The 12,234-nt window shown below is 47.9% G+C and overlaps 1 protein-coding gene across 2 annotated transcripts in view; it reads left to right on the forward strand.

The window, feature by feature from the left end:
- Positions 1–12,234, forward strand: part of SDC3 (syndecan 3) — a 71,385-nt gene that overhangs the window by 41,363 nt on the left and 17,788 nt on the right. For both annotated transcript variants that reach the window (XM_077965048.1, XM_077965044.1), the window contains exon 5: positions 5,609–5,654. In XM_077965048.1, coding sequence (XP_077821174.1) covers positions 5,609–5,654 — 46 coding nt within the window. The remainder of the gene's footprint in view (positions 1–5,608; positions 5,655–12,234) is intronic.

Here is a 12,234-nt window from a genome sequence, read left to right on the forward strand (position 1 = left end):
ACTAGCTGTGTGACCTTGGGTGAGCAATTCAAGCTCAGTGCTCAGTTTCCTCACCTGTAAAATGGGGGCAATACTAGTACTGGCCTCATATGCATAGTGCTTATAACTATGGCAGGCAGAGAGTAGGTGCTGTACAAATGTGGGCAATTATTACTGCTGTTGTTGCTATCACTGTTACTGTTATTCTTATTTGCAGGGCCCAGCACACTGTCTATTGATTAAGTGACACTGAGCTTGGGTAGAAATCAAACTATCAGAGTCAGCTCTAGGAGGAACTACGCCTTAGGCTTGTTAGAGCCAAGGGCAGAGCCTGGAAACCATGTATTTGGGCACAGATAGGCTGGGCACTGCTGGAAGTTGGAGCATTTCCCTCTGGGCCCCGTCACCCAAGATAAGAGCAACAGAATCAAGAGGGAAGGAGGAAGAAGAGCTGATTGTTTCCTGCAGCCCAAGAGGTCACAGCCACCTGGCTCAAGCTGCCCTGAGAACAGAGTGTGCTCAGCTTCCAGGGCTGCCCACCCTGCCTCTGCCGGCCTGAGGGTAGGCTTAGGGCAGACGCGGATCTAGGTTTATCACCACTAGATAACCAGTAGGGATGAGAGAGGCAGACAGCGAAAGGAATGGAGTGAGGCACTATGCCAGGTACGGGGCATCTTGTTAGATCATTGAAGCCCCAGGTCTGGCCTCCTGGCCTGTTTTTGCAACTGCAGCAACTGAGGCTCAAACAGCAGAATCCCAAAGCCCTAGAGCAATGGGAAGGTGCGGTAGGATTCTGCTGCCTCCTTGCCATGAGCTATCTGTGAGGGTGGGCAGGTTACTACGCTTCTCTGAACCTCAATTATATAATCAGAACAACAGGAGCACTAGGGTGTTATTGAAAGGCTCTAATGAAGCACTAACACATGACATTTGTGGGGTGCCTTCCAATTATTGTCGTTCATTCATAGACATGATCTTATTTAATTTTTGGAGACAATTATTATCCCATTTTTATCATCAACAATGTGTTTACGATGAACACGTTGGCCCTATCAGCAAAATCCACACCGTGGGACACTCTGTAGGAAAAAAAATCCAGTTTTTTTCAACAAATAAATTATAAGCAAGACAAATAAAAAAGAGAGAGAGATGGAGAATTTATAGAAAAGCTTAAATGACATGTTAGCTAACCATTGTGGGAACCTGATTCAGATCCTGATTCAAATAAATTGTATTTTCTAAAATGTCCCAGTTATGAGGCAAGTGGAAATTGAATACTGAGTGAATGAGTAAAAACGTATATGTGTATATTTATATTTATATTTATATTTTCTCTCTTTCTTTGAGACAGGGTCTCACTCTGTTGCCCAGGCTGGAGTGCAGTGATCTGATCATGGCTCACGGCAGCCTCAAGCTCCCCGGGCTCAGGTGATCCTCCCACCTCAGTCTCCCAAACAGCTGGGACTACAGGTGCTTGCCACCACATCCGACTAATTTTTGTATTTTTGTAGAGACAAAGTTTTGCCATGTTGTCCAGGCTGGTCTCAAACTCCTGGGCTCAAGTGACCGAGTGAATATTTGTTACTAAGGCTTCATTGTCAGTGCTCTTAGATGTGATAAGGGCCCTGTAGTTATTTATTTATTTATTTTTAATGAGTCCTTACCTTTTAGAGATACAGACTGAAATATTTGTAGATGAAGTGACAGGGCATCTGGAATTGACTTCAAAATAATATGGGGAGGAGTGGGTGAAGGAACAGAGGAAATAAGATGGGTCTTGAGTTGATCATTGTAGACACTGAGTGATGGGCACGCAGGGGCTTCGTTATATTATTCTATCTACTCTAAGTTTATATTTTTAAATTATCCATAATAAAGTGCTTAAAAGAAAAGAAAGCAGCTGGGCGTGATGGCTCACGCCTGTAATTCCAGCACTTTGGGAGGCCGAGGTGGGCGGATCACGAGGTCAGGAGATGGAGACCATCCTGGTTAACACGGTGAAACCCTGTCTCTACTAAAAATACAAAAAATTAGCCAGACGTGGTGGTGGGCGCCTGTAGTCCCAGCTACTCGGGAGGCTGAGGCAGGAGAATGGCATGAACCTGGGAGGTGGAGCTTGCAGTGAGCCGACATCGGGCCACTGCACTCCAGCCTGGGAGACAGAACGAGACTCCGTTTCCAAAAAAAAAAAAAAAAAAGAAAGAAAAAGGAAAAAAAAGAAAGCAATTCCCAGACGGGCACAGGGAACTGCCTAAGGTTGCACCCCCAGGAAACGCAGAGCTGGCTCCCCTGCTGCAAGTCTAGGGCCCTGGCCATTCGCCCAGGGCATTGAACTCCTGCAATGCCCTATCTTCCTCAGCTCTACGTCATCCACTTCCAGGTGGTCAGTGCCTTCATGGACCCTGTTCCCTCCCCTTCTATGAAAACTGACTCTCATGAATGGCTCTGTTGAAATAATTTGCATGAAATGGTCATGACTGACGTGGCTTCAGCTATTTCCCTCCTCCAGAGGTGTTTGTCCATTGCCAGAGAAAGTAGCAAAAGCAGCTCTTCCCAATGAGCCACGTGTTTCAGCTCATGAAGCACTGTCCAGGAAGTCCTTGGCCTTGCTTGCCATTCACATCAGTCCTGGGAGATGAGCTGGCTGGGGATTACTCCTCCCACCTTGGAGGACATTAGATTTGTTCATCACCATCCCCTACCCTCACTGCCCGCCCCTGCCCATTTTCAAGGCTCTGGCCAAGCCTAGACCCTTATCTTGCCTTGCTAAAAATATTGAAGTAGTCTTACCAGCATGCTGTAAGGAAAGGGCATGGGTTTGGGGGCATACAGGTGTCATTCACAGTTAGCCACAGTAAGTTCTTCCTAGGTCATCCTGGGGAAGCCCCTTCACCTCCTCCCCACCCGTCGAGCCTTGGCTTCCTCCTCTGTGTCATGGGCACGGTGATGATTGCTGCAGAGAAGATTTGTGGGGACCCAAAAAGTGGACAGATCTAAGTGTCCAGCACAATGACACACAGCAGGTGCACAGCACTAAAAATGAAGATGCCAAAGATACCGCAGTACAGTCATGCGTCACCTAACGACGGGATGTGTTCTGAGGAATGCGTTGTTAGGCGATTTCACCTTGTGAACATTATAGAGTGTCCTTACACAAACTGAGGTGGGATAGCCTGCTGCACACCTAGGCTATATGGTACAACCCATTGCTCCTAGGTTACAAAGCTGCACAGCATGCTACTCTGCTGAACACTGTGGCAACTATAACACAACAGCAAGTATTTATGTATCTAAACATATCCAAACATAGAAAAAGCTCAAGAGGTTGGGCACGGAGGCTCATGCCTGTAATCCCAGCACTTTGGGAGGCTGAGGCAGAAGAATTGCTTGAGGCCAGGAGTTCGAGACCAGCCTGGGCAATATAGTGAGCCTCTCTCTATATAAAAATAAAATTTTAAAAAATTAGCTGTGTGTGGTGGTATATTTCTGTAGTCCCAGCAACTCAGGAGGCTGAGGCAGAATTACTTGAGCCTAGGAGGTTGAGGTTGCAGTGAGCCATGATTACACCACAGCACTCCAGCCTGGGTGACAAAGTGGAACCCTGTCTCTAAGAATAAATAAATAAAAGGTACAATAAAATATTCTATGAAAGATCAAAAAATGGTGCACATGTATAAGGCATTTGCCATGAATGGAGCTAGCAGGACTGTCAGTGCACACTGCATACATTACATTTATACAATGTTTTTCTTCAATAATAATTAGCTTACTGTAACTTTTTCAGAGTTTTATAAACTTTTTAAGTTTTAAAAACTTTTTAGGCTAGGTGCAGTGGCTCACGCCTGTAATCCCAGCACTTTGGGAGGCCGAGGTGGGCGGATCACGAGGTCAGGAGATTGAGACAATTCTGGCTAACAAGGTGAAACCCCGTCTCTACTAAAAATACAAAAAATTAGCCAGGCATGGTGGCAGGCACCTGTAGTCCCAGCTCCTCGGGAGGCTGAGGCAGGAGAATGGCGTGAACCCGGGAGGCAGAGCTTGCAGTGAGCCGAGATCACGCCACTGCACTCCAGCCTGGGCGACAGAGCAAGACTCTGTCTCAAAAAAACAAAAAACAAAAAAACAAAAAAACCCAAAAAACTAAACAAAACAAAAAAAACCCAAAGTACCTTTTTGACTCACGAAATAACACGTAGCTTAAAACACATTGTAGGCCAGTTGTGTTGCCTCACGCCTGTAATCCCAGCACTGTGGGAGGCCGAGGTGGGCAGATCACCTGAGGTCAGGAGTTCGAAACCAGCCTGACCAACATGGTAAAGTCCCGTCTCTACTAAAAATACAAAAATTAGCCAGGCATGTTGGTGTGCACCTATAGTCCCAGCTACTCAGGAGGCTGAGGCAAGCGAATCGCTGGAACCCAGGACGTGGAGGTTGCAGTGAGCCAAGTCGTACCACTGCACTCCAACCTGGGTGACAGAGTGAGACTCCATCTCAATAATAATAATAATAATAATAATTGTGTAGCTCTACAAAACATTTTCTTTATTTATGTCCTTATTCTAGCAATTTTTGAACTTTTGAATTTTTATTTTTGCTTTTTAAACTTTTTTTTTGTTACAAACTAAGACACAACCACACACATTAGCCTAGGCCTCCATGGTATCAAGTTCATCAGTATCACTGTCTTCCACCTCCACATCTTGTCACACTGGAAGGTCTTCATGGGCAATAGCATGCATGGAGTTGTCATCTCCTGTGGTAACAGTGCCTTCTTCTGGATACCTCCTGAAGAACCCGCCTGAGGCTATCTTACAGTTAACTTTTTTAATAAGTAGAAGGAATGCACTCTAAAATAGTGATAAAAAGTATAATATAGTAAACAAACCAGTAACAGTCATTTATTACCACTATCAAGTATTATATGCTGTACATAATCCTATGTGCTAGACTTTTTTTTTTTTTGCGGGGGATGGAGTCTCACTCCATCACCCAGGCTGTAGTGCTAGTGCAGTGGCATGATCTCAGCTCACTGCCACCTTTGCCTCCTGGGTTCAAGCAGTTCTCCTGCCTCAGCCTCTCAAGTAGCTGGGATTACAGGCACGCGACACCATGCCCTGCTAATTTTGTATTTTTAGTAGAGACGGGGTTTTACCATGTTGGCCAGGCAGATCTTAAACTCCTGGCCTCAAGTGATCTGCCCGCCTCAGCCTCCCAAAGTGCTGGGATTACAGTCTTGAGCCACCACTCCTGGCCCTGTGCTAGACTTTTATACAACGGGCTGTGCAGTAGGTTTGTTCACACCAGTGTATGATGTCACCAGGTGGCAGGAATTTTTCAGCTCCCTTATAATCTTATGAGGTCATGTATATGTGATCTGTGATTGACTGAAACATTGTTATGTGGAGCATGACTATAATAATAACAGCAGAAGACACACATATTGGACTTACCATGTGCCAGGCGTGCTCTAAGCACTTTTTAATAGTGTGAAGCCTTTAGAACAGTGCCTGGCATGTGGTAAGCACTACAGGAGTGTTTATTAAGTAAAATTATTGTACATGTAGTGGCTTATTTAATCTTTACAAAAACCCTGAGAAGCAGTAGGTACTCATTACTCTCATATTTACAGATGAGAAAACTGAAGCACGGAGACTCCCAGAATGCCGACAATGTAGGTGAGACAACTGTACAGTCAACCTTGACTTCTCCTCCACCTTCTCCTGGCAAACTCCTACGGATCCTTCAAAGCCCTACTCCAACATCACCCGCTCTGGGAGCTCCCCATCATTGGCCAGGATGAACTCTTAGACGTGGACAACAGTAGGAGGAAGGAAAAGAAGGGCATGAGGGAGGCTGGCTGGGTGGGAAAGGCAGGAGTGACAGAATACAGAGAGGGATGCAGGCCTTTGGGAGACACCCTGGGTTGGCTCATGGGAAGTGCATGAGGGGAAGTCCTTAGTCCTTCTTCCCAGCAGAGGTGCCTCTGTCTTGTGGCTTGTCCTGCAAAGCCCAACTGAGCCTCCAGCTTCCTTGAGGTTGACTCTGTGGCATGCAAATGAAGAGCCCCACTCTGGGGCCAAATTGCCCTGCTTTGACTCCTGACTCTTCTGCTTACTGGCTGATCCCAGGCAAGTTATTTGACCCTTTTTACCTGGCTGCTTATGGAAATTGAACAGGGGTAATCACAGCACCCACCTCATAGAATTGCCATGAGGTTTCATCACTAATTCAAGGTACATAAGAAGTACTCAGTAAATACTGACTTGGATGATCCAAGTCATCTTGGATTATTGGTGAAGGTGCCCTCTCTTTTCTCTAAATTCCTGTTGTGCTTAAGTCTAAACCGCACAATTCAACGCAACATTAGTGACCATAACAGTGACCTTTTACGAGGTGTTTATTACCGGGCAGGCTGTATGTCTGGTCCTTTTCACACAGTGTCGTAGAGATCACCGTAACCCCGTGAGGCATATACTAGTAATACGTGCGTTTTACAGGTGAGAAAATAGAGGCCTCTTTGAAAGGTTAAAACCGTGTCTAAAATTATACCGCAAGTACATGGTAGAATGAGGATTTGAACCCAGGCAATCTGACCCTGAAGCCCATGTGATTCTTTCTAGTTTGTTAGTCTCCCAGTACTGATGGATACCTACCGTGTGCCAGACACCACAGTCCTGGCCCTCAGGGAACTCACAGCCTGGCGTGGGGAGCACAGATGTGAAGTCAGATACCTGAGAACATTGATAACGTTGAAGGAGGAGGGCTGGATCTGATGTCTGCATTGATCGGCTAGAGGCTATGTTTTAGTTAATCATATTCTAACAATTATTGGGCATATGGTCGACACAATAAACAATGCTCTCTCTTCCCAAAGATAAGACAGACAGGCTTCTAGAGTTAAAAAGTAGCACACAAAGCACAGCTTTGACATTATTTTTAGGCTTCCAGAAAATCTAAAGTTGTCAAATACAACTATTACTGACATAGTGATTGATCAGTTACAGTTCTTAGAAAGCCCCTCCACTTCTGGCAGCCACCACACCTTTCCTAACAGGCCCAGACGAATGTAGCTAACTTCTGTTTGACATGAGGGACGCATAGTAATTCAGAACTCAATACGCCAAGTGACATAGAGACAGGTACAAGGCCACTTGGCATACAGAGGAAGGAGCAACTAACTTTGTGGCTTCCTGGAGGAGGAAATATTTGGTTGGAATTTTGAAGTCTATGTAGGAGTTCTCTGTGAAAAGAAGAGGGGCAAATACTCCCCAGATTAGGGGACAAAAATGAGAAAAGCACCCTTGCATGTCTGGGGAATGAAGGAAGTCAAGTAGGGCTGGAGTGTTGGGCTCATGAGGGTGGGGATGGTGGTGAGGGCAGGAGGGTGGCTGGCCCGCTGGGTCAGAAAGGGCCTTGACTGTCATGCTTAATGGTTTGGAGTTTATCTTATAAGCAATTGATGTGTATGTATGTGTGTGTGTATGAGTGTGTGTGTGCGCATCCCATGGAGCTTTTAAGATGGAGTTTATCTTATAAGCAATTGATATGTGTGTGTGTGTGTGTGTGTGTATGAATGTGTGTGTGTGTGTGTGTGTGTGTGTGCGTCCCATGGAGCTTTTAAGAGAGAGAGATATGGGGCTGGGAGCGGTGGCTCATGCCTGTAATCCCAGCACTTTGGGAGGCCGAAGTGGTGAATCACCTGAGGTCAGGAGTTCTAGATCAGCCGGGCCAACAAGGTGAAACCCTGTTTCTACCAAAAAATACAAAAATTCGCTGGGTGTGCTGGCACGCACATATAATCCCAGCTACTTGGGAGGAAGGCTGAGGCAGGAGAATCAGTTGAACCCAGGAGACGGAGGTTGCAGTGAGCCGAGATCATGCCACTGCACTCTGGCCTGGGTGACATATTAAGACTTCATCTCAAGAGAAAAAAAGTGGGGAGATATATGGTCAGATTTGTGGTTTGTAAAAATGGCTGTGGCAGTCTGTAGGGAGGTAGGTGGGAGGTTGGTGGCAGGACTATCAGTTCCCCAGCCAGGCTGTTAAGGCCCCTGTGGGCAGTGACAACATGTCTTTTCCTCTGGAATTTTCCATAACACCCAGCAGGGATGGGACATGCAGCTGGTGCTCAACAAATGTCTGCTGTATGAAACACAAGCATGCCCTGAGTCGGTGGATTTCACAGCCCTCAGAGCCTGCCCTCCCCCAGCACTGTCCATGGTACTAACACACACCATTGCAATCCCAGTGGGCTCCCTGGTGGCAGCCTATGGGGTGTGTGTGTGTGTGTGTGTGTGTGTGTGTGTGTGTGTGTCTGTGTGTCTGTGTGTCTGTGAAGTTGAGTGGGGAAGGGGACCGTCAGTGCCTGTGTCTTGTGATCAAGACAGGGTCTCAGCTGTTCCTGTCTCAGAAAGGCTGCCCAGGTGCCCATGTGTCTGGAGGGCAGATCCCCACTTCATCTGGCCAAGCTTTAGCACATGGATTTGAGGCAGAAATTGAAGCCAGACACAAAGAATGGGGCCTGAGTTGGGAAGTTTTGAATACCACACTTCTGAGTCTGCATCTATAGAAAGAGCGTGACAAGGTCACATTTGTGTTCCAGGAAGATCACTCTGGTGGTAGCAGGGAGGACAGATAGGAAAGGAGAGACGGGAGTCTCTGAGCCCCACGTGAGCCCCCAATGCCACACAACAGGACTTTGGAGAAAGAGGAAATGGGATGGGGGTGGGGTAGAATAACCGGGCAGGCCTTGCTGGAAGTGGTAGGACTTAAGGGGGCTCTTGAAGGATTCATAGAGGGATAGGGGTATGCCGGGCAGGGTGAACAGCGTGGGCAAAGTAGAGAGGTTGGAACCATTGGTAGCTAAGAAAGAGTGGGGAGACTCTTGCCTTTCTGTGCTTTGTCCTCCCCACCTCCTTTCTGTGGACCTTTTGAGCAGGGAGGGGGCGTGCTGTGAGACTGAGCTCAGCTGCATCTCTGGGTGTCTCTGGCTGAGGGAGGGGGCAGGCTGGGTGCAGCTTCGAAAGGTCCTTCCATTGTGCGTGAGGCCCAGCCAGGACAGCGGAGGCGGGTGCACAGAGCCCTTTGTCTGCCGAGTCACCCACCAAGGGCTCTGGCGGTCTCCACAGTCCTCACTGACCTTACACTCAAGGCCATAGAGACAGGTTGTTCTGCCTTGGCTGGCTCTGATGTCATCGCCGAGGGAGGGGACGGGGCAGGGGGCGGACAGTGGTGGCCTTCAAGGCTGTCCAAGGGCTGACAAATTGCCTCTTGCCCTTGAGGTACAACGAATCACCAATTCATTAAATTCTTTAACACCATGATCTATAAAATGATGGAACCTTCCAGTACCTGAGAATTCTAGAATAATGGAATCTTTCTAAGATTGTGGAATCTTTCATAACAGACTCTGTGGGAATCAGAATTCTATTCTACAGAATAACAGAATCTTAAAACCCACAGACTCTTTTAATATCTTCCTTCTGGTGTGGTGAGAATAAAATGAAATACTACATGGAGGGCGGGTGCAGTGGCTCATGCCTGTAATCTCAGCACCTTGGGAGGCCAAGGCAGGAGGATCCTGAGGTCAAGAGATCAAGACCATCCTGGCCAACATGGTGAAACCTCTTCTCTACTAAAAATACAAAAAATTAGCTGGGCGTGGTGGCGTGCACCTGTAGTCTGAGCTACTCGGGAGGCTGAGGCAGGAGAAGTGCTTGAACCTGCGAGGCAGAGCTTGCAGTGAGCTGAGATTGTGCCACTGCACTCTAGCCTGGTGAAAGAGTGAGACTCCGTGTCAAAAAAAAAAAAAAAAAAAAAAGAGAGACATACTACGTGGAACACACATAGAATAGGCCTGGAATGTTGTAAACACTCCCTAAGTGTCAACTTTTTTCCCCATTTTGAGGAAACCCAGGCCCAGAGAGGTGATATGACTTGTCTGGGGACATGCAGCTAGGAAGTGGTGGCACAGCAAATCAGTGGCCGGGAGGGAGCCCCAGGTGGCCTGAGGACCACTGACGCTGAGTCCCCCATGGCCAAGCCAGCTGGTCTGTGTCTTAATTAAGGTCTCCAAGGTGGGGGTGAGGGTGGGAGGACAAGAGGTGGGGGTGAGGGTGGGAGGCAGGAAGAAGGGGCCAGGGCTCCACTAATCCCTGTGTAACCTCTCTGGGCCTCAGTTTCTCCCTTTTTAAAAGGGAATAGTATTTCCCTTCCTACTTCCACCCCTGGGGAGTGGTAAGGCCGCCACTCTGGTCAGGCCTCCCTGACTGTGTGATCCTGGGTAAATGACCTCACTTCTCTGAGCCCATGTCTTCACTGGTGCAATGGGGAGAATAAGGATGGAATCACCATGAGGATTGAGTCAAGGAGCTAATATCCCTTGAGACAGCATTAAGCATTGGGATCCCAGCTCTGTCGCTCCAAGGGTGGGTGATTTGGGGTAAGTCTCATAACCTTCAGGTACTTCAGTTTCCAAAGCTGCGAAATGGAAACAACAGGAATGCTTGTTTAGTTGAAATGGGTTAATACAAGTGGAGCAAGCACTTAGAACCGTTCCTGGCAAGTGGAAGTGTTTAGCCGGCATCCACAATCGTTGTTATCACATATGACTTAGTCACTGTGAGCGATTATTATTAATGGTCAGCGAAGAACTTGCAAAGTACTGCACAGTTGTGTGTGTGAGCACCTGTGTGTGCATGTGTGTGTGTGTGCTCGAGTGTGTACGATGGTGCTTATTAAAAGCAGAGCCTGCGGCCCAGAGTCGAGCTATGTGCCCGGAATAGCTGCTTCTCCTGGCGGCCTCCCCAGGGACTGGAGTGTAATGAGTGTTTGCAGAGCCCCCCGCCAGGCAGAGATGAGAGGCACGGAGGAGCCAGCGCTGGAGCCAGGCGGCGGCTGGGAGCCCAGTGTTATTATATTAATGAGAACCAGGGTGATGATTACTATTAACGAGATTAGTCACCAGGGGGCTTCCCCCCTTCACCAGGCTCGTGCCTATGGCAGGCGAGGCTGGCAGGCATTCTCTGCACCCACCACTCTTCTCTCTGTCTCAGGGGAAGGGGTGAGGATTCCCTGGTGCCAGGCACAGTGCCAATCCCCTTATAGCCTTGTCTCACTGCATCTTTCCAAGCCCCTGGGGTTAAATATTGGCGGTTCCACTTTACAGGTGAGAAAACTGAGGCTCAGCAAGGGCTCTGTCTGACCTGGGAGCACTGATATTTTTATTACCCTTTCATGTTATCTGCAAACATGGACAACGAACTGGGACCTAGCACTTTACATGGGTTAATCTTTTAGTCTTCATGACAATGCCACGAGGAAGGTGCTCTTGTTAACTCCCTCCACATGAGGAAACTGAGGCACACAGTAGTTAAGTAACTTGCCATCTGCATCACAACGTCTCCTGCCTTCCAGCAAGCCCCTTTCTCTCCAGCAATCAGGGTAAAGGTGTGGCTCCCAACCCTTGGTCATTCTCTGTATGGCCGACCACACTCACGGCTCTGTGATCAGATGCTTGTGGGCAGTTTTCTGCTTGTCTCTTGTCCCCACAGGCCCCTCAGCCAGGTCACCTCTGGGCACAGACTCTGAGTACCACCCGCCATGAAGAACTGAGGCTGCCACCTACACCTACACATTTATGCCACAAGCATTATCCTGGCCCTTCTCGGGGCCAAAATGTCCATCCTTTTTGATACACTCTAAGAAGTTGGGTTCTCATTTAACTTTTAGTGGACAGCGACTCTGTCCAGCACTGTGCCAGGCTGGGGACACAACAATGGGAGAGACAGACCTGCCCCGTCCTCATGGAGCTCCCAGTCTCATGGACAAACTAGTACATGGCGTATACTTAGTGTCAGTTTTTCTGAGTGCTTCAGTGGAAGGACGGTGGTCTGTGGACCGTGCGGGAGGGAAGAGTGCTGTTGGAGTGAGGGAGGAGTGAGGCAGGGAAGCCCTCTCTCAGGAGGTGAATTTAAGATGAGATGTAAGGGCTGAGCAGGAGCTAGACAGTCACCAAAAGGAAGAGCATTTCCGGCGGAGGAGCCTGCCTATGAGGAGGTGAGAACCCCAGGGGAGTCCTGCCCGGCTAATCAGTTCACCATCAATGCTCAGGTGTCTCCTCAGGCCCACAGTCATTCACTCAATCAATCATCACTTAACAGTTAAAATTTTCTGATTTCAGTAGTTCATTTACTCACTCATTTTTTCGTTCATTCATTCATTCTGTATTCCCTAATGCCCATCCATTTCAGGCTT

This window comes from Macaca mulatta, chromosome 1 (genome assembly GCF_049350105.2).
Source record: "Macaca mulatta isolate MMU2019108-1 chromosome 1, T2T-MMU8v2.0, whole genome shotgun sequence".
Taxonomy (NCBI): Eukaryota; Metazoa; Chordata; class Mammalia; order Primates; family Cercopithecidae; genus Macaca; species Macaca mulatta.